Genomic DNA, 23,470 nt, shown 5'->3' with positions numbered 1-23,470 from the left:
GAACTTTGGGGGACATCCGATGCGCTCTAGTATTTGCCAAAGCCCTTTCCTGCTCTACCGGCACCACCTACGGCTCCTAGAACGCTTCCACCAGCGTTGTCTCCGCTCCATCCTCAACATCCATTGGAGCGCTTACATCCCTAACGTCGAAGTACTCGAGATGGCAGAGGTCGACAGCATCGAGTCCACGCTGCTGAAGATCCAGCTGCGCTGGATGGGTCACGTCTCCAGAATGGAGGACCATCGCCTTCCCAAGATCGTGTTATATGGCGAGCTCTCCACTGGCCACCGTGACAGAGGTGCACCAAAGAAAAGGTACAAGGACTGCCTAAAGAAATCTCTTGGTGCCTGCCACATTGACCACCGCCAGTGGGCTGATATCGCCTCAAACCGTGCATCTTGGCGCCTCACAGTTTGGCGGGCAGCAACCTCCTTTGAAGAAGACCGCAGAGCCTACCTCACTGACAAAAGGCAGAGGAGGAAAAACCCAACACCCAACCCCAACCCACCAATTTTCCCCTGCAACCGCTGCAATCATGTCTGCCTGTCCCGCATCGGACTTGTCAGCCACAAACGAGCCTGCAGCTGACGTGGACTTTTTACCCCCTCCATAAATCTTCGTCCGCGAAGCCAAGCCAAAGAAGAAGGTATAGAATCAAGCATTCACAACAGGTACTATTGCTGCAGTCTCATGAATTAGCAAAGGAGGCAGGAATTTCATCAAAGGTTAATTTGTAAGTTTCTAAGTGAAAGCAGGAGTGTGGAACAAAAGATTTTGCAAAAAGAACACAGGCATTATGGGCAGAATGGTCAAAAGTTTCATGCAGCAAAGCTTTGTGACATTATATTTTGGGGCATTACAATTTGCTTTTTCTTTAGCTGAAGCAGTTACAAAATTGCAGAAAGGATTTGAATCTTGCTTAAAATGCACTTTAAATCAATGTTGATTGAAGATTGCATAATTGAAATGCAACCTCAGACAAATGCTGACTCGTCATCATACTGAAACTTTTAGAGGCTTAATGGTGTGCTCGGAAACGAAGTGTTATATTGGCCAGCATTCAAGACAAGCTTCAATTTTCTTCCCTAAGCACCGCCAACTTGCTCCATTTCTTAAAACATGTCTCAAAACAGCTGCCTGGTTCAAAAGAATGCAGTAACATAATTACACCAAAAACTTATCAACCTTGTATCAACAACTTCATGCTGTACCTCAAACTTACTGATCAGAGGGAAACCAGATTTGAAAGGACTATTCAACACTATAAACTTTTGTACCTTGTACATTCTCATTCAGAATATGAAGTGTTGGTTATACGTACAGGTACACGATCTTTTATCCGAACCCTTGGGGGATTTTTCCGGATTTCGGAAAGCCCACCCGAATTGTGCTGCCATCTCCACCCCCACCCCCTTCCAGCCGCCCAGCAGATTCCCCCGGCCGCTGGTCCCCACTTGCCGGAATTTGGAGCTTTCTGAATTTTAGATGTCCGGATAAAGGATCGTGTACCTGTATTTTGTTGTCAATTTTCGTGCATATTTGGGAATTCAGCTATAAAATGCAAATTAATTTTAGGAACATGTACCCAAATTTGACGTCCATTTTATAGCTGATTTCCCAAGCATGCACAAAAATTAATAATATGGATAACCAACATTTAATATTCTGAATTAGAATATGATTTGGGATCAATTTTCTCATCTTCATTCTTCTGCACCTCATTGAAAGATTGCTGGCAACCAAAATAATTCAGAATTTTACTTACCAATTTCAATGAAAACAGGCAAGAATCAAGAAGGAAGACAAAGGAAAGCATCAAATTCAAAAGACATTAAAATTCCTCAAACCAAGTGGGGAAGTACTAGGGTTCAGAAATATAGCTTTGCATAACCAAATGCAATGAAAAATGCTGATTTCCTCAATTTTTACCAACAATGCAGTTCGTAAATATTTTCTTTAATTATACATATTTAGTTTACATTTCTTTAAAGTTCTCCAATATTAAAATTGCATTGTGCCTCTAAAATCAAAGGTTCACTTTTAGCTTCAGGAACTTATTGCAAAACTGCATTCTTTAAAAATAAAACTTTGTTTCTTCATGGGATTTTAAGAACTCTCATACAATGTACTCTTTTTGGATGGAAGGTGATTCTGAAAAAAAAACAACGCGAACAAACAAAATAATTTTATTTAGACTAAAATTAATAAATGTTTCATTTGCTGCAGCTCACGTTTTTAAATTCAAAATAATCTTAAAGACATTGAACTAAAATTCCTGCTTCTAACATATAATTAGGACAGGAATTACATATGACAAAGCAATGTTTCCAAAGCAAATTATTTTTGAAAAACTTGACAAATGATTGAAGACATATCTTCCAGAACTGTGCACCCAAAATGTTGTGTCATCATAATGGCCACACCAGTGCAAAACTAACTGGCTTTGATAAAATGCTGAATCATCCAGAAAGTGAAACACCCTTTAGAAGTTTTTTCAGAATCAGAAATTCAAATCTCCAATTTAGTCAAAAGAAACTACACTACAACTCCGATTATCCAAAGTGGTCGGGACCAGGCCTACTTCAGACAAACGGTTTTTTCAGAGAACTGATCACTTTTTAAAAATCAGCCCAGTAGCAACAGTAAATCACTTGTATCAATGTAACAGCAACAAACAACAAAAGGAGGCTTTTCAAGCATTAAAATAATATTCATTAAAAAAATGCTGGCCACCACCGATCACCAACACCTCCCCACCGAGGCCCCACTAATGCAGGGAGCCCAACGTCCGCTGCTGCTGGCGCCGGGAGCTTGATATCCTCGATCAGTTCCGAAAAAAAATTCAGATATATGAGGATTTCTGATTTGTTTCGGATATCCTCATTTATCCAAAAATTTTAAAATTTGGATAACTGAGGATTTCAGAGAATCTGATCTCGGATTATTGGAGTTGTACTGTATTTACAAAATTATAAACAGAAATAACCATTAAACCATCATAAAAACACTTTTTCAATTATCTAAAACTGGCCATTAAACCAAGAGCTTACTTTCCCCTCCATGAGTGCTTTGTTGTATAGAAGCAGGCCAAATCCTTATTTTCTTTGATGACATTCATCTTGAAGCTTGACCTGAAAACAAAATTGTTTTACTTGTAAGAATTAGGTCAATAAAGACTTGCTTTCCAGAGCACCATTCATAAACTTTAAACTGTTCTCACTATTGTGACACATGAGAATCAGAAGTCAATTCCCACTATACGTTCCCACAAATGGTCATATAATGGCAGCATTCAAAGGATAGGTTCAGAGCAATCCACTGGACTTGCACTCCACAGACTTGATCTAACAACCCAGAATCTTGCTGAAATTCCCCATTAGAGCAGCATGGGAAAATTAAAAATCAATCTGAACTGAAAGCTTGGTCATGACAAAGATTATACTATCTGCAAAAACTTCACTGATGAAATTTTAAGAAATCTGCCATTCCAAACTCTCAAGACATGGAGAATTGCAACCAAGCCACTGAGTTCAAAAACAAATCGGGATGATCAATACATATTAGCCTTGCTGACAGTACCAACATCCCTTGAAAAGTTACTTTTCAAACTTTAATCTGCTTCGATGACATTGATTGAACACTAAACATTTGCCAATGGTGAGTATCAAACAAAAGTCAGAGAAATATTCACTGCTAGGTACACCAAATGAGAACATTTATATAAAAAAAAACTGAAGACATTCAGCCAATCTTTCACAAGTAAATCCAATCTTTCACTAAAACAAATTCAAGCCCAAAACATCAGTATTGCCAACCAAAGACTTAACAGGCAAAAAAAGTCTTGGGACAGGTGATGTTTCCTCCCTGCTCAATTTAAAATTGTCCTTTCTCCAAATTCCATACAATCTTTTCCACATCTGAACATTCCAGTTTACACTAACACTGTTCAAATCAATCCTTCATTTTTAATTAACTTTTTAAGCAATGAAATTAATGCTAATCTTCCAATATTCTTTTATGTTTCTTCACCATTTCAACCCCTTTCCTTGGTTTTCTTTCTGTTATGCAAACATCACTGACTTATTTCCAGACATAACCAAGAATAATAAACATTTTGTAGAGACTTGATATTGAAGTATGCAAGAGTATCTCTGCCTTTTAAAATAAAAATCACTGCCCCAGGAGGGCTCATCTTTTAGGATGGCATACTTGGCTCCATCATCTTCAGTTGCATCAAATGAACATTCTTCCATCACAACCAAGTGGGGAGTTCTCTGTTCAATTCCTCTGCAACTCCTTGGCAAAGAGGAGCAAGTCCATCCTGCAAACAACATGACCATCAATCCACAAAACTGCTATTAAAATCCCTGCAAAGAATCAGCCTGTGATGGCTGACTGAAAAATGTGGACTTATTTCAGTTTTTAATGTTTTGGTAAATTAGCACCAATGTTTTGGCACAAGCCTAGGCACCAAAAGGGTAATGAGAAAGTGTGAGAAAATGCACAATAGAATAAGCAAGGAATATAGAAGCTCAAAAACAAAAAGCTAAGATCAACAATAAAATATAGCCGAAATAAACTAACACAATCTATTTTTTGAATGTCATCAATTCTGTGGAAAGGTGGTGCCAAGTTTTTGGTAGTGTTCATTTGAAACATTCCATGTTTGACTGGATCTTCATTACTCAACACCCTACTCAACCAAACATTTGACAAAATAAAACTACTCAAAACTTTTTTGAAGAACAAAGGAAATATTGTTAGAAAGAAAGTGGAGGATTCAAGATTGGGCTCAGTAGCAGATTTGATGAGATGCTATCAGACCAGCCTGAAACATGACCTTGTTTTAAACAGCTGGAATATACCAACAATAGATTAAATGTTTAAACGTTTCTTATAGGTGGCATGAAATGTAGAAATAAAGAGAAACACAAAGAGCTCCAATTGCTGGAACCTTGAGTGAGCCAAGAAAAACTGGAGGGGCTCAGTGGGTCAAACAATAACAATGGAGAGAAATGGTCAGTCAAACATTTTCAGGTCAGGACCCTCTATCTAGATCAAAGTAGGAAGGGGAAATCTCCTCTCTCCTGAGGTCACCCATGTCTCCACCTACTCCTAGGAAGTGCTTCTCCAATGATTCTGATTGCAGCTCAATCTCCCCCACATCTGCAACCTTAGTCTTTCTGGGTTTTGCATGGGTCCCCATCCACTCCTCCCCTGCAAACGATCCATCCTCACTTTCCAACAACTCCCAATCATATCCCACCATCCACAATTTCTCAAAACCATCTTATCCCTCCCTTCCTTAAAGCACCCCCCAGAGACCTTTCTCCTTTTTCTGACCTTGCATTGGATCCATGCTCCAACTCCTACCATCCTTTCAGACATTCCCATCTCTGCTGCTGAATGATCTTTCCTTAGAGACGCCACCTTTGTACCCACACCTCAGTGAATTGTATGCGTGTCACAATGCTGAGCTCTTAATCTGCTACCACCTACTTCATGCCCAATTCTCTGACATGGAACCTGAACCTACCTCCTCCCAACACTTCCCCATGTTATTGGAAACCGCCCCCCCCACTCACCAGCCAGTTTCCTGCACTTTACTTATTTCTAATAGTCAACAGGGCAAGAACTGCCTGGATTTCTCCATACACACCCTCATCTCTACCCTCCAAACTTGTAGTATGTCATTTCCTCCATGCCAACACAAGGACATGGTAGGTGCTGATCTGGTCTGACAAGCAAGAGTAGGTCAGATCGTAGCTCTCAGACAATATTTGTTCCTCAATAAGGAGCCCACTAACCATCATTAGGATATCTCCCATATCATCATAGATCTCATCTCCAGGTAATCTCCCCACCTGATAAGACCCCTACTTCTCTCTCCTACCCAAGATTCATAAGCAGGTCTGCCCTGGCAGACCCATTGTTTCAGACTGCTCCTGTCCCAAATCCATCCCTTCATACCTCACACTAGCTTGATCCCCTCATCTAGTCCCTTCCCACCTACATTCACGACACCATGCACATTCTTCACCTTTTCGAAAACTTCTAATTTCCCAGCCCCCAGCACCTCATTTTCACCATGGATGTGCAATCACATTGCACATCAATTCTGCATTAGGATCCAGTTTCTTTCTTGAATGAAGATCCCTTCAGCTTCCCTTTCAATTCCTCCCTTTTTCTCCAGACCAATATGCATCCACATGGGCTCTGGCTATGCCAGTTATTTTTGTCAGTTATGTGGTCTCTATTCCACTCCAATTCTGGTACCAACTTTTTCTCCACTCCATTCAGACTGCATTAGTGCTATTTCTTGTATCCTTGAAGAACTAGACAACTTTAATGACTTCATTAACAACTACAATTCCAATCCCAAATCTACTTGCACTGTTTCCAACACCTCTCCCCCTTTCTGGACCTCTGTCCCCATCTCAGGAGACACTACCCAATTACATTTATTAAAAATCCACAGACTCCTACAGATGCTTGAACTACACCTCTTCTCACCCAAGGAGACCATCCCTTTCTCCCATTTCCTCTATCCCATCTACCCCAAAGTTTCCCTTTTCTTCAAGAAAGATGGCTTCCCCCAGCTGTCATAAGCCCTTATCCATTTCATAAATGTCCTTTTCCCACCTGCCTCACTCCAGACAAAATAGGGGTAGTTCCTTTAGGTTTTAATTTTTCACCCCACCAGCCTCTGCATTCAACACATCATTCTCTGACAACTTCAACATCCCACATCTCCCTCTTTGATGGAGGAGTTAAGTCTTCATGGGTAAAATTGGAGCTACACAAGTTGGGTGAGAGGATAGCGGAAAACCTTGTATATAAATGGAATTCTAAATTATTACCTGGCCCTAAAGAAGCCCCCTGTTAAAGCATATAATTACAATATGGAATAAAATTAATGGTCAAATTGGGGGCCAGTGGGCGGGGGTGGAAAGGAGGGGTCTTTCACCTAAAACACCCCTGGCTCAAGATATGTTAATTCCATTCACGATTGATAATAAAATTACAATATGGAATAAAATTAATGGTCAAATTGGGGGCCAGTGGGCGGGGGGGGGGGTTGGAAAGGAGGGGTCTTTCACTTAAAACACCCCTGGCTCAAGATATGTTAATTCCATTCACGATTGATACTAAAATCCTGGACACTTTGTTCCAGCGAGGGGTCAAGTATATTGAGGTTTGTTATGAGCAGGGACAATTTATGACATTTGAGCAAATTAGGAATAAATTCGGAGTTTTAAATACATCTTTTTACTGCTATCTTCATTGAGATCTTATTTAAGGGACAAATTAGGTCCAGCACTACCCTTACCACAGTGTAGCAAAACAGACTCTGGTTCAACAGGGGAGCCCAACAAATTTATTCAAAAATGCATTTCTTATTTCAGGTGGAAAGCCCTAAACAAAGGCTTTATAAATAAGACAAAGGTGGGAATCAGATTTGGGTACAGAAATTGATCCAACACACGTTGCTTTGGAAAGTCGAGAAAGAGGCAGGACTAAAGGCTAAATGCCTGAAAATAGCAAGTCAGCCTCGATGACTCTCTGTATGACTGGTTCATTCAAGACCACTCAGAAGGCCTTCCAAGTTTCGGGCCTATTCTCAAAGCTCAAGCCGGGAAGTTTCACTAGCTGATCAATGGAAAAACCTCACAGTTCAAAGCTACTTGGAGTGGAGATCACCTTGGAACACCAGGTGCTATAGGTTTTTGTGAGGGGTGCTGGACAAAGTGTCGTATGGTAGACAAAAGTTAAAGAATTTCATGTATGTTACATTCTAAATGTAGCATTACATGACAATAATAGAACCTTTGAACCTTTACCTTTAGCAATGGATGGCTAGACCAGTTTAAACGTCACAGATTTTCTCAAGCATTAGTGTCTAGAAAAATTCACTCAGCCAACAGTGCCACTGCTATCAAATGCCAGGAAGAACTAAAAAATCTCTTGGAAAGTGGCTACATCGAAGAACAAGTGTACAACTGTGACAAAACAGGCCTATGCTACAAGATGATCCCAAACCGCACATTGTCTAGCAAAGATGATGCCCATCGACATGATGGGTTCAAGCAACGCAAAGATCACATGACATTGTTGTTCTGTGTTAACAAAAGTTAAAACTGTTCATGATTGGCAAATTTTGCTCTCCCCAACACATGAATGTGAAGCCTTTATCGTTTGAATATACACATAGCAGCAATGCTGAACATTATTAATTTGGTTGTGGTCACTTGCTTTACTCAAGATGAACACCAAATTCACCACTACATTTGAAACATGGAGAAAAACTGAAGCTGCTAGAATCTTGAACACACAATGGTTGACTCTTGCTTTCCACCAACCTTGCACGTGTTTGTCCATATTTCACATATTAGCAATAAATACCTAAAAATGTTTTAAAGTTAAAACAGAAAGCTGGAGAAACTCAGCAAGTCAAAGTGTACCTTGTATCATAAAGATACACAATCAGCAGGTTATGAACAAAATAGACAAACAAAATGAAAATGAACAAAAAAAACCATTTTTTTGTTTGAGTGCTTGTCTACATTGAACCTTGATGAAGGGTTCAAGCCTGAAAAATTGGTTATGTATCTTTATCTCCACTATTTAAAGTATAGTTTGACATGCTGAGCTTCTTCAGTATGGTTTTTATTTCAATCATGGTGTCTGCAGAATTTCGTGGTTTACATCTAAAAATGTTTGTCAGCATACATGTTTATCCAACGCCTGTTTTCTACCTTCCTCTGGTTTGCTCTTTAATTATGATTTGTGGCATGAATACTCAATTGGAGGAAGAAAGATGAAAGTACAATGTGCAGCAATTCAGGAAAAGAGCATAAATATATAGGAAACAAGATAAAAATGTTTAAAGTATGGTCATGTGCAGAGAAACAATTTTCTCCAAGAATCAAAAACACTAGATTGTTATTGTAGTTAATCCAGGTTTTAAATTTCATGGGTCGTACATTTATAATAGCATTAACTACCCCCTACATTATACGTATCTTGAATGACATTTCAATAATGCACTAAAATTGAACTGTCAAATGAGTGGGACCATACAATACAAGAGAGTTGTTTAGCCTTCTGAACCTACACTAAAAATACATCATCCCACGGACGCTTTCAAGTTCTTGACAGTTGGCTGCGGACTGTGAAAGGCTTTTGGTCTTTCCGAGTACTTTTCCTTTCCAAGTTCCTGACCTCAACGTTCCATGCAGTTGTAAATGTCGCGTTTGCAACCAACTTTTAAGTTTAATGAACAAGATAACCACAAAAAAGATTTGCACAACATCCCTCCACGGGCCAGAAGTGAACGAGCAAGCCGTGGAGCGGTTCTGGCCTGATGAGCCGAGAGCGGTAACCGGCCGTCTGCTCTGTCCACGGATCACAGGGCGTGCCGGTTGCAAGCCTGCGGTTATCCACCCTCGTCCCTCACACTCCACGGCGGTGCAGCACCAAGTCCAGACCGGGGACGGTAGCGGAAACTAGCCCTGTTTTACCCACGCCGTCTCACAGTGACTGCAGTGAAGCCTGGATTCTGGACGCAGACAAATTACCTGCAGTGATGAGAGAAGCTGAGCCTCACTCCAGCCACAAGCTGTGACTCCTCTCCTTGCTCTTTCCCCACCAATCTTCGCCTAGGAAGCGGCCATTTTCCGATAGCCGACACTGCGCACGCGCCCTCGTCGTCACGCGCCCGTCGCCTGACAGACCGGAAATGGCCTTCCCCAGCTCTCCAGCAGGCGGAAGTTTTAGTTCTTTGCGGAGGCAGGGAGCTGTTGCGAACGAGTGGGAATGAAAGGTTGGCATCCTTCTGAAAGGATGCGGGATTGTCTGAGTGGCCCAGTCTTCAAGCGGTCCCTTAAGCTGAGCGGGCGTCACAGGAGCCTGTGAGGCGTCCGCGGTCTCCATGGATACGGCTTGGTCGGGCAGCAGGAGGCGGACGGGGCTCTGGCGTCGAGTGCTAATCCACCACGTTAACGAGAGACGACACGGGTAAACTCGTCCAAAACGAGCTTCAGCCACTCGCTCCGGTCGTGGAATGTGAGGGTGGGTCAGGGCAGGCATGCAGCCGACTCGTACTGCTCGACAGACAGAGCAGTTGGTGGGCTGCAGCCTTCCGCTCCTCTGCCCAGACGGTTCTCTTTCAGGCCCTTTGTGTCGGATGTTGTGCAATTTTTGTGTCATTATCTTGTTTGTTAAACTGAATCCTTATTGTAAACTTGGCTTTAGCAGCTGGTAGTTTAGGGTAGTAAGTTCGAATCATTAAATTCAAGTTTATATTCACATGTACCAAGATGTAATGATGGAGGTTGGTTTGCGTGCAAATTATTTATTCATATTAGAAAATGTGAGAATGTACAAAAAAGGCAGCGTTAAAGAGCGATCAGTTGGTATGGAGCAAAGACAACATAACTTTACTATTTTGAATTTTTAGTAGTTGATATCTGTAGGACAGAAACTGTCCTTGAATCTGTGCATAGATTTTTCACGATTGTAGAACTGCTGAGAGCAGCTCGCAAAATGTTTCTCCGCTTCAGGTTTTTTTTTCTACATCGTGCCTTGTCACAGTAACTGAAAGGACCATCTGTATGAACCAGCCTCCATGATCCCGTTCTAAATCATTTTAGCAGGAGCAATTTTCGGTTGGGATCTGGGTCAAGAAGAGTCGTCTCAAGATTCATTTTATTGGCATAGAAATAAAACAGTGCCATAATGTATGAAATTTATTTTTGCCTGCTGCAAGTCAGACAGATTTGCCACTGGCAGGAATTGCCTAAGCGCCTCTTACAGTCTGACGCAGACAGAGAGAGAGAAGCAAAAGAGAGCACCACCATTGCCCATAGGTTCACCCCCAGTTCTTCTGCAGTTCACCCCCAGTGCTTCTGCAGCCACACAGAGGCCAGTCCAACTCATTAGCAATCCAAGCTCCAGATCCAAATCTCTGGCATGGTCAGGAACCCTTCAGCACCCTTGACACCTCCTCACATCCCAGTTCCGAAACCCGGTACCCCTCCAGACAGTTCGAGCCAATGTTCAGCCTGGTACGAGTCTCCTGACAGCAGTCCCCAGCCTCCAAGGGTTCCTCACCTCAAGTCGCCAGCAGCCCACCACGCTTTGGTCTTTCAGCTGCAGATCCCCTCACTGGTACGCTGCTGTGGTCACCATCCTGGTCATCTCCTCCACTTCTTCTCAGACCTGGTGGGGGTGGAGGGGGTGGTGGTGATGATCTTCCCGTCCTCTGGTCCTCTGCTCCAGTCCTCCACTTCCCCAGAGTCTGCAGCCCCTCGTGGTGTCATCTTCGACACAGACCCGTGGTCAAGGGTTTCAAATAAAGCTACCATCAGCTCCCCAAAAGGCCGTTCAAAGCCCGTTTAGAGGCAATAGCATTTGACTGAGCGGCTGGACCCCATGGGAATCCTGTATCTCCTCTCCCTCACTCCCCACGGGTCTGCACCAGCGCTGCCATCGAAGCCAAAGCTTGAGATTCAGATTAATTGCTTATTTTCAATTACTTTCATTCCTTATTCCCCAGCCATATCCTGATAAGGTCAATTGTAAAAGAGAAAGGGATATGTCTGGAGACAGGAAACATGGGGGCTATATGGTTGGGAGGTGGGTACCACATGGTTATTTTCAACTGTCTTGTCAATCACTGACTCCCAACCTTCGAAGGTTGTCAAAGGATAAAGCAGGACATAGATTAGTTGGAAATTTTGTTGGGAAATGACAGATGGAGTTTGATCAAAACAACTATTTGGTATATTTTGGGAGATCAAATGCAAGGAGTAAATATAAAGTAAATAGTAGGCTCAAGGCTTTAATGTCTAATGGGTTGATGTGGAAGTGCACAGCTTCCTGAATGTGGCAACAGAAGTGGTTAATGTGATAAAGGGATATGGCATTCTTGCCCCCATTAAGCAGGTTAAACTAGAAAATCTACAGATTGTTAAGTCCAAAGGACTGAAAAACCCAGCAGCAATAGAAATTCACCAAGACAAATGGTTACTTAAACAAAAGTTGCTTTTAATTTTCTTTAAATATAAAAACAGGGTCAAACATTAATTTATTACTAATAACTTAACAACCTAACTTAACCCCTTTCTAATTCTAAGCACATATGTATGTAATGTGTATATGTTCAGGAAAGTCCTTTGATTCACAGTCCAATTTCACTTCTCAGGCCTCCAAATCACCAGTATCAGACAATTTTTATGCTGTGCACAGAATTTAACATTTATGAATTTATTAAAGTTAAATGGTTACTGCTCAGGTCTTGATTTCAGAGAGAGATTTGTTGCTTGTTGAACACACAAAAACTGACTTCCTCTGATCAGTACTTCAGTGTCTTGCTGAAGAAACTTGCCCCATCAGGGTTTTGCAAATGATAACCTTCTTCTAGGTCAACACAGAGTTCCTCTTGTTTCCCTTATTTCAGAAGAAATACTCAAGCCAGCCATTTCTTCTAGTAAGGACTACAAGGAGTTTTCAACAGGCTGAACTCAGAACTCACAAGCAGTCTTCAAAATGGGGTTTTAACAAGCCTACCAGCTTGCCATGTTGCAGCCTCCAAAAGCTACTGCAGAACTCTCTCTCTCTTCTTAAAAGAGAAATCCTATTTGTTTTTTTTTGTCTCTCTGTCTGTAAAAACCAAAACTCCTTGCAGGGCTCCAAAACCAGATCTTATCAGCCTCTGAGCGTGGACTGTCCATTTGCACCTGCTTTTTAAAATTCTTTCCAAAGTAATCTCATTGTCTTTGCAAAGGCACTTAGAGCCTGGTTGTCTGGCTTGAGCAAAGCTCTGGCATTTTAAATGAGATGCGTTTTGTAAGTATCTGGTTGTGAAGTGCCTGATACTAAACACCCCACAATCTATATCTTTTAAGGACATATTTATATATAATATAAAATACCTCGCTATAAGATGCTGGGGTCAAGCGCAATACACCAATTGCTGGAGAAAACTGCATCCAGAGGAAGTAAAGTGTAACAAACTTATTGCTCCTGGGCAGATGCCCTGAATAAGAAAGGGATGGGGGGAGGAGCACAGACTTATAGTTACTGCCTGTGAGTGGGGTAAGAAAAGAATGACAATAAGGAATAATGGGGAGAAGGTTGAGAAAGCTGCTGTCTGATAAGGGAAAAGGGAATGGAGGTAGAGGAAGCAAAGGAGTCAGGGATGAGGAAAAGTGAGGGGGTAGAAAAGAGAAAGAGGGGGAGAGGGGTGTAGTGAACTGGGATTCACTAGAAGTGTGCTGTACTGACGAATGGTCCTGCCTCCTGGCACCTCCCCCTGGGGCCCATATATAACCCTGGTTTCCCACCTAAACCCAGAACCCCTCTGAAGACTGTTCATGAACCCTACCAGTGTTGTAAGCTAATAAAAGCGTTTGTTCTCCCACCAGTCAAGTGTGGGTTTTTTATCTATGCTACAAGGGGTGGGGAGCTGGCTGATGGAGGACCTCAGTTTTCTTCAGGCTGACTTCCAGGCCAAACATTTTGGCAGTTTCCGCAAAGCAGGACGTCAAGCGCTGAAGAGCTGGCTCTGAATGGGCAACTAAAGCGGCATCATCTGCAAAGAGTAGTTCACGGACAAGTTTCTCTTGTGTCTTGGTGTGAGCTTGCAGGCGCCTCAGATTGAAGAGACTGCCATCCGTGCGGTACCGGATGTAAACAGCGTCTTCATTGTTGGGGTCTTTCATGGCTTGGTTCAGCATCATGCTGAAGAAGATTGAAAAGAGGGTTGGTGCGAGAACACAGCCTTGCTTCACGCCATTGTTAATGGAGAAGGGTTCAGAGAGCTCATTGCTGTATCTGACCCGACCTTGTTGGTTTTCGTGCAGTTGGATAATCATGTTGAGGAACTTTGGGGGACATCCGATGCGCTCTAGTATTTGCCAAAGCCCTTTCCTGCTCACGGTGTCGAAGGCTTTGGTGAGGTCAACAAAGGTGATGTAGAGTCCTTTGTTTTGTTCTCTGCACTTTTCTTGGAGCTGTCTGAGGGCAAAGACCATGTCAGTGGTTCCTCTGTTTGCGCGAAAGCCGCACTGTGACTACCAGCCCCCCCACATCTCCATCGGGCACACAAAACTCAAAACGGTCAACCAGTTTACCTATCTCGGCTGCACCATTTCATCAGATGCAAGGATCGACAATGAGATAGACAACAGACTCGCCAAGGCAAATAGCGCCTTTGGAAGACTACACAAAAGAGTCTGGAAAAACAACCAACTGAAAAACCTCACAAAGATAAGCGTATACAGAGCCGTTGTCATACCCACACTCCTGTTCGGCTCCGAATCATGGGTCCTCTACCGGCACCACCTACGGCTCCTAGAACGCTTCCACCAGCGTTGTCTCCGCTCCATCCTCAACATCCATTGGAGCGCTCACACCCCTAACGTCGAGGTACTCGAGATGGCAGAGGTCGACAGCATCGAGTCCACGCTGCTGAAGATCCAGCTGCGCTGGATGGGTCACGTCTCCAGAATGGAGGACCATCGCCTTCCCAAGATCGTATTATATGGCGAGCTCTCCACTGGCCACCGTGACAGAGGTGCACCAAAGAAAAGGTACAAGGACTGCCTAAAGAAATCTCTTGGTGCCTGCCACATTGACCACCGCCAGTGGGCTGATAACGCCTCAAACCGTGCATCTTGGCGCCTCACAGTTTGGCGGGCAGCAGCCTCCTTTGAAGAAGACTGCAGAGCCCACCTCACTGACAAAAGGCAAAGGAGGAAAAACCCAACACCCAACCCCAACCAACCAATTTTCCCTTGCAACCGCTGCAATCGTGTCTGCCTGTCCCGCATCGGACTGGTCAGCCACAAACAAGCCTGCAGCTGACGTGGACTTTTTACCCCCTCCATAAATCTTCGTCCGCGAAGCCAAGCCAAAGGAAAGGAACAAGGGGTACTGGAATTTGGAGGTTGATATTGATACCCTCTGGTTGAATATTGCCAAAACAAAATATAAGATGTTTCCTCCAATGTAAGTGTGGCCAAGGACCTGTACATGAGTCCATGGATAGATATGTTAGTGTGGGAATAAGATGTGGCGTTGAAGTGACTAGCCATTGGGAGATCCTTGCTTGAACAACAAGGCCGCTAATGGGTATCATCAGAACCAAAAAAGAGGAAATAAAGAAATTCTCTCATGTAGGCAGGATGCATCAGACTGAGAACTTTATCCTTCCCCAAAGATTTTGCTGTTGTCTCAGCATACGGGAATCTAATTCAGATTCTGGGTAGGCTAACAATTGACACTGAGGAGGTATGAGAAAGGTCTGCTGAGATTAGTCATGTTAATTCATCTGGTTCAGAAAGGATGTGTGCTAGCTTGTTGAAGAGGTGAAGGGGGGAATTGTTGAGGTCATGGAAATAATCTTCCAAACATTTATAGCTCTGTAGCCTGGAAACTTGCAAACATTCATATCCTTATTCCACAAAAGATGTCAATATAACCCCAGTAGCTACAAACCAGTTAGTTTAATCTCCATTGTGAAAAAAATTCTAGAAACAATGTGACAGAATTACTAATCACTTGGAATAAGTGTGGATTCATAAGAGTGATGGCAGGAGAATGGGGTTGGAAGGAAAAATACATCAGCCATGATTTGAATAAAGAGCAGATTCAATAGGCTGAATGGCCTAATTCTGCACCTATATCTTACAGTCTATATACCATTTTTTCAAGCCAGAGGATGGAAGTTCCATACCCCAGAAGATGCAGTTATTGTTTGTATTCAAAATTGACATCAATAGATGATAAAACACAAAGATTTTGGAGGATCTCAGCAGGTCTCACAGCATCCATTAAGAGGTAAAGATATATTACCAACAGTGTGGGCATGAGCCCCTCACTGCGAGACCTCCCGAGTTCCTCCAGCATTTTTGTGTTTCTACTACCATCAAAGCATCTACAGATTTTCTTGTTCATTAATTAGTTCAATAGATTTTAATATATGAAAAGGTCGAGATATGGAAATAAGACAAGGGTATTGAGGTAAATGATCACCTGTGACCCAGTTAACAGATAGTGGTCATTCCCTCCTTCCATTTCTTGTTTTTTTTTACCAATAGTGAAAATGGTCATGAATTTCATAAAGGCAAATTGTACTCACCTATCTTGAAGGAGTTTTTTGATGAATCAATGGAGAAAATTTATAAGGGAAATGCTGTAGATTGGTATATATGGACTGCAATAGGCATTTAAAAATAGTGCCACATCAAGATTGAAAGGCATGGAATTAAAGGGGTTGTGCCAACATGTCCAGTGAATTGGCTAGGGGAAAGCATGGACTGGAAACAAAACTGCAGATGCTGGAGTCTTGATCAAACATTGAGAAGCTGGAGAGTCTCAGAAGCTTACACAAAATTCATGGAGAGAAATGGGCACAAACATTTTGGGCTGGGGCCCTTTTTTAAGACTAGGCTGCAAAGGGATGGGGTGGGATGAAGGGCTGTGGAGTGTCCAAGAGCTGTTAGCATCCGAGACAAAAGGTAGCTGGAGAGACAGATGGGGGAAGAGAAAACAGGTTTGGATGGGGGTTGAGAGAAAAGTGAGTAAGAGAGCAGGTAAAGTGCAGATGGAAATGATTCCTCCCCACTCCAGACCTTCCTTCCCCATTCCCCCACCCCATTGAAGATCAGTACTTGGACCATACTTTCCTTAATTAATTTAAATGACTAGGATTTGAATTCTCAAGGCATAATTTCTAAATCTATAAATGAAACAGAATGGAGGTATTGTGAACTACCTGCAAAACAGCAGATGATTTCAGGGAGTCATGTTGGTGGAATGCATGGATGTGTCGGGATATTTAATGCAAAGAAATGAAAATAATTCCAATTTGGTTAGAAGAATGAAAAAAGGCAACATAAACAAAATTTGTAAAGGAGAGGAATGTATGGAGAGATCAGTGGATTTGTGAGCATAGTTTATTGAAAGTAACAAGACATAACAAAGTAGTTAAAGGAATGCATGGAAATCCAATCTATTGATTACAAGATTTATGTTAACATTGGTTTGGCCAGATATTTACCTTCATAAATATGTGATTTTTCTAAGTCATTAGATAGGTTTAATGTTTGTACCAGCAATGAGTCTTTCACTGGAATGGATATAAGCAACGTTGACATTATTGGCAGTTCCGATAATGGAATTTCCCTTTACTGAATTCACAAATCACAACCCAAAATTTGAGTATGGAATAAAATCTGTTCTTATACATGTACAATTGACATGCTTTGTGTTACAAAAAAAATCACAATATTTTAAATTTAGACATCCAGCATGGTAACAAGCCCTTTCGGCCCACGAGCTTATGTTGCCCAATTACACCCAGTACATTTTTAATGTAGACCACATTCTAGGAACATTAACGTACCCCCATTCCCACCACATTAAATTGGGGTAGCCATTTTGCCATAGCAATCCGACCCCCAACCACAATTTTTCCACAAATGAATTTTTGACCCCAAGAAATTAAAGATTCAGGGCCACATTCTCCATATGCCTGTGACATAAAGTACATTGTAGTTTGACTTAATGTCAAGTCCTTTTGAATTTAAACTTTGATTTAATTATGACCAAACGGCACTGACCTCTTCGCCCACTATGTTTTCCCTATAGTGGAAGTAAGTTTGAGATAAAAGGTTTAGAAAAGAACCAATGAAGAATAATTTTACCCAGTGGATAGCTTTGCCTGAGGGGGTGGTGGAGGCAGAGTTTCACTATATTTAATAATTACCTAGAGGTGTTCAGAAGTCTGCCTTACAGTAGACAAAAGTCAAAGCATTTCATGTATGTTACATTCTAAATGTAGTATGTGACAATAACAGAACCTTTACTTTTTTTAAATCTTGAATCAAATGTTGGCACATAGAATTTGTAGAGATGGGTAAATGGATGGGGGGGGGGGCAGAGAGGTTGATTTGCCTGAAATTTTACACGGGGCCCGACTGGGCCTGGGCTGCCTCACATCTTACCTCCAGGTGTGGACAGAAACTGCTGCCTCCTCTGCAAACCAGCTGCCGGTCCAAGCACAGGGGAGGTCATCCCCAACTGCTCCATCCCTGCTCTATCCAAGGCCAAGACTCACATCCATCATTGCCTCATAGCTGTGGGAATGACACTGGGTGACACTACACAGATCCTCTGACATCATCATGCAGGAAGTTCATTCCATCTGTCCTGTACCCGGGCTGTGACCACCCTGTCATGTGATGGCCAGCCCCAGAGCATGCGCATTGACGTCACAGGGCCTGAACGCTGATGCTGAGTGCTGTTGCCCCATCAATAAGCTGGTTCCCAGAGGAGGCCGCGGCCCACATCCAGATCTTAGGTTGGAGGTGAGATGCATAGGGCCGCCATTATTATTAATTTGTTGTTTTCTCTGTCCGATTTTGTTTTTTCTTCTTGCTTTGCCTGAATTTTCCTCACTGTTTTGTCCAGGCTATACTCCTATAGATGGGTATTTGATCACAGGTAAGATCATGGTGGGTCGAAAGACATTTTTGTACTCTATCACTCTAAACCAGTGGTTCTCAACCTTTTTTCCCAACTCACATGCCACTTAAGTAATCCCTTACTCACCACAGAGCACTTAAGGCATAGTATGAGTGGGATATTTTGGTTAAACAAATTGGGCCCAGGTCTGGATTAAGGCCAACTGATGCCCTAAGCGCAACCCAGCAATGGTACCTCCTCAACCCTTCCATTTTATAACTGGCAAGACAATAAGGTTCAATAAGTGCTGAATGTGAAATAATAGATTAAAAATTCAGTTTTTTTCCAGGCCTGGATCGCAATATATTTATATAGTTAAAATATCCACCCCTTCATTTTGTTAATATAAAGTAATTAATTTAATGAGAAATTTAGGAACTTTACTTTCTACTTCAGGTCATACCACATGTTAAAATAGACCAATTTATGGGTTCAAAATACTAACCAAAACACAGTGAATGAACAAAATGGTATAAATAAAAGAATGAAAATAAAAGATGTATATATATTTTGAATTTTTGATGTTTTATGATGATCAGTGTTACAGTAACAGTTACTCATGACTGTTTTGCCTGAGCAATATAAACTGCAGATTACACCACACAATAATTTACAACAATCAATAGCTATATCAATACACAGACTTTCACGTACCTCTACTGGCAGAGGCCTGCTGCACAACCGTCACCAACTCACGGCAGAGGGAGCATTAAGGTTTCTCTGCGTGGCTGTTGCCAGATTCCAATTTTGTTGTATTCCCAAGTTTAAAATATATCATTAACCTCTTCAATACTATAATAATGAAGAGTATTATTTTATTATTAATAATATTTTTTTTGTGGCCCCCAGTTCAGCTGCACTATGGTAAATGCGGCACTGGAAAAGAACTCTGTGATGCCTTCCTCCCCTTGGTGCCCTAAACACGTACTTGATAATTGATCATAGTTAATCCATGCCTGCTTGGGCTCAATGACCTGTTTCCGCTCTGCATGACTCTACATGATTAGCAAAATAGCACTAGAAAGGTAAACCAGTCAACGTTTCGGGTCATGGATCATTCTTCAGAGGACACCAATTGTTTTCGTAGATATTACCGACTGCTGAGAATTTTGTTTATTTTTTCAGATTCCAAGACTCTGTCTTTGAATTGCTATTCAGAACATTTATTAGTTTAAAATGTCAAGTTTATCGTGTGCCTTTTAATGCGCAAAGGACGAAAAAAGGGACTTGATCGTTCAAAGGAGTTACTATATAGGTAGTTTGCCAACTTTTACGAGATCTGAGAAGGAGTAGTTGATATTTTTGAAACTATTTCACGAACTCGTGCATCTCCGAAGTGAGCGCAGTATCCAACCTGACTTGCAATATATTTATTTATTTGTAATAAATGTCACTAATACATACAGTACATGATCTGCCCGTTAAAATTAAAAACCGGGGAACGATAAAAACTCAAGTACAGGCAGCGATTACTAATGAGGATTGGACGCTGCAGACGGCGATTGGGCACTGGCCGGTCGAGCGGAGAGAGGCGGGGATTGGGCGCTGTAGACGACGATTGGGCACTGGCGGGTCGAGCGGAGAGAGGCGGGGATTGGGCGCTGTAGACGACGATTGGGCACTGGCGGGTCGAGTGGAGAGAGGCGGGGATTGGGCGCTGATGGTTTGGACGCTCCAGACGGCGATTGGTCACTGGCGGGTCGAGCGGAGAGAGGCGGGGATTGGGCGCTGGGGATTCGAGTTCCGAGAGGCGGGGATTGGGTTCTGATTGATTGGGCGCTCCTGACGGGGATTGGGTGCTCAGCCGAGTGGCAGTCTCGGGGAATTCCAAGAGGTGGAGCAAACTATTGTGTAATTTGTGGAAAGGCAATTCGGGACTGAGTGAGTCCGGAAGTAAATCTGTTGAAACCCGGGGCTGCGGAGACAGGTAAGGTTCGGGAATTGACCCGCTTCGCTTCCAAATCTGCTACTGCCGCTTATTTTTTTTCCGGTGTAGGGATGTGAACCGGTGAATAGCAGAGGAACTGAGCCGGCTTCTGGTTAAAGGAGGTGGCGGTGCTTGGGTGGGGGGAGATGATGGTCAGTGAGCCCAACACACACTTTCTCAACCATTCAAATGTCCTCACAAGGTTAGATCCCATTATATCCCGTCCACCTCATCTCCTGCAATGGGCACTTTGAGTGGGATGTGCTCGACTAAGGAAAAAAAAATGGTTGGTAAAAAATGTAAAGGTATCAGATCTTTAAGGTAGTGTTGCAGACATTATTAAAGTGGAGAAAAGTTCGAAGATTTCGGTATCTGAACTTGAATTAAACAAAAAAGGCTGAAGATGCTAGGGTCGAGTGAAATACACAAACATAGCAGGTCACGCAACGCCCATAAGAAGCAAAGGGTGACGTTTCAGGCAACAGCAAGGATCTCCCCATGGCTAACCATTTTAATTCCACACATTATTGCACACCGACGTGGAGGCCTCTGGCAAATTCTTGAAACAACGTTTTGTATTTCGTCTTGGTTAACTAATTGCTCACTTGACTTCAAAAGATTTGCACTCCACAACTAGCTAAGTAACTTGCTTTGATTACTGGCAACATCTAGCAATGTGGAAAATTCCCAACATTCATCTTGTTCACAAAATAGAGGACACATCAGATGCCTATTGTTCAGTTAAACTATTTTCAGTCAAAAAGGTTGTTTAACAATGCCCAATTCACTCAAATCTCAGTTTCAGTACGCTCTTGGTCCAAATATGGGATAAATAACTGCATTCTGGATGCCTTTGACACGAAGGCATCAAGGGGGTATCTAAAACACCCAAAAGATCGAGTTACACCTTGCCTACAGGAAAATGGCTGCATTTGATGATCAGTCATTCAACATCAGGATTTCTCTGCAGGTGTACCTGCCAGTGACCTAGGGAATAAGCATTTTTAGATGCTGCATCAAAACCTCCTGTGCATTGGAAGTCCCAATGAAAATGATTGCATGGTGTTCAATTCCATTCACAATGATGCCTCTACGAAGCTAAACCTGGGAAAGCGTTGATTGGAGGCCAAGCATAAAAATGCAAGACAAGAAGAGAAAATCTATGCAAAAATGTGTGAGATTCAATGGCTTTACTGTTGCTAAGTTCCTCACTGTCAACCTCCTGGGCTTGCCATTAATGGCAAATTCAAGTGGACTGACATGTTAACATTGGTTTCTAGAGCAAATTAGAGGCTGGGTGTCCTTGAAGAGTACGCTTTTCCACTACTGTGAAAGAACTTGCCTGTATGCAACTCCAATTACAGCCAAAAAACTGACCTGGATCCTGACAAAAGCAGCCTGTTTTGCTTTTTAATGTTGAAAAGTGCATTTGATTTCCTAAATCTAGCCAGGTACCAAATAACACTTTGCTGCACCCCAGCAAGATTTTGATGAGGTTTGAACATTTATTGTGGTTGTCACTTGAATCTGACTGTAACAATTGCAATTTGAGGTTGTGTAGGTGTGCTTGGATCTAAAATACAAGTGAAGTTAGTAAATATTCAGCAGGGAAAAGACTGGAAATTAACATTTCTGCAGAGTCACATCCTTTCTGCACTTTTAACAGAACATGATTAAAAAAACAAGTGCAAAGAAAGGATGAAATAAAAGCAAAAGTTAAATAAAAATTTTTACTGGAATATTGAGTTATCAAATAGTCTTGAATATTAATAAAATACCAATTCAGTTTAAGTAATGTTTCAAAGAATATCAAAACTCTAAATAAAACATTTAAAAATATTGTTTTAAATATCTAATTTACCACACTGTTATGTATCTGCTTATTAAGTGATAGAATTCAATGCCACCCAGTAAATCTGATAAATCATTGTGTAATTCCTAGTTCTATCGAGATTTTATTGAGATATACTTGGAGCTGAGATAGATCAAAGTTGTTCAGAAAATAAATATGAGGATTTGGATTCAGTTTTATATTGTGATTTCCCCCTATAAATGACACTTTCCAAGATCAAGTATTTCCCAATTTCAAAACGTCATCTTCAAAGAGAACATGAGTGATGATATTCCAAATTACTATCTTATTAATCCAATAAACCAAACTGTGTAAATGCAGCTTTAAGTAGCTTTAATTCGTTGATAAAATGGATAAACATTGAGATTTTCATAACTATGAATAAGCAAAGCATACAGTATAATGATATAACGATATTCAACTTTAAACAGATATAAGAAGAAATAGACAAATTAAGATGAATTCAAAGAAAAGTATCTCGAGCTTGCGTCCCCTTCATAATTCTTCGAAGAATGAGATGCAAGCTCTTGATCTGCTCAGATATTATGACATATGACATCATAGGGGGTGTTTCTACTGAGCCGGGAAAAGCGCGGTGATGCGAGGTAATGCAAGGTGATGCGTGGTGACACCTCGAATCTGGCCACACTGTAAACACATCCAGTTGTGGCCAATGTGCAGCGATTCAAGGTGCTCCGGCGTCCTACTTTTGAGGTGGTCGATGCGGGGTGATGCGAGGGATGACCTCGCAGTGGAAACACCGCAGGTGACTCACCGGAAGTCGCGATTTTTCACCCGCAGTTTTCAATTGTTCATCGGACTTCCTGGTCACCTCGCATCGCCCTGCATCACCTCGCATTCCTCGCTTCACCTCGCATCGCCCTGCATCACCGCGTATTCATCGCTCGGTAGAAACAGTTCGGGTAGTCCTAAAATGCGCGGTGATGCGAGGGACAAAAAATTGCAGTGATGCGAGGTGTCCTTAGTATAAACACACACATTGATACTATGGTAACAAATAATACTTTTTCTTAAAGGAATAGACACAAAATTAACTATGAATCAAAAACACAAGGTTTTAACCTTTTCACCCACCAACACCTCATTGTTCTTTCTTCTTTATGTCATGGTTTTATTTACTTCTAAAGTGAAGTTTCTA

At 41.9% G+C, this 23,470-nt stretch overlaps 2 protein-coding genes across 11 annotated transcripts in view; one reads left to right on the top strand and one right to left on the bottom strand.

Moving 5' to 3' along the window:
* The window catches only part of LOC138748554 (dnaJ homolog subfamily C member 13), a 173,059-nt gene extending 163,060 nt beyond the window's left edge, over nt 1–9,999 (bottom strand). For 2 of the 6 annotated variants that reach the window (XM_069908962.1, XM_069908967.1), the window contains exons 1-2: nt 9,580–9,949; nt 3,052–3,132 (exon numbers count right to left, since the gene is read on the bottom strand). In XM_069908962.1, the coding sequence (XP_069765063.1) occupies nt 3,052–3,119 (68 nt within the window). In that variant the 5' untranslated portion in view covers nt 3,120–3,132; nt 9,580–9,949. Of the gene's footprint in view, nt 1–3,051; nt 3,133–9,579 lie in introns of all 6 variants that reach the window. The other 4 variants (XM_069908999.1, XM_069908992.1, XM_069908984.1 and 1 more) reach the window with 4 other exon arrangements.
* ripk1l (receptor (TNFRSF)-interacting serine-threonine kinase 1, like) overlaps nt 9,747–23,470 on the top strand; it is a 97,437-nt gene continuing 83,713 nt past the window's right edge. For 3 of the 5 annotated variants that reach the window (XM_069909047.1, XM_069909041.1, XM_069909013.1), the window contains exon 1: nt 9,748–10,018. The gene's annotated coding sequence lies outside the window, so the exon portion shown is untranslated. Of the gene's footprint in view, nt 10,019–20,355; nt 20,460–23,470 lie in introns of those variants that run through there. The other 2 variants (XM_069909082.1, XM_069909021.1) reach the window with 2 other exon arrangements.

This window comes from Narcine bancroftii, chromosome 1 (assembly GCF_036971445.1).
Source record: "Narcine bancroftii isolate sNarBan1 chromosome 1, sNarBan1.hap1, whole genome shotgun sequence".
NCBI classification, from domain to species: Eukaryota; Metazoa; Chordata; class Chondrichthyes; order Torpediniformes; family Narcinidae; genus Narcine; species Narcine bancroftii.
Note: the sequence above shows the minus strand (reverse complement) of the source record. Positions and strands in the feature narration are given on the sequence as shown.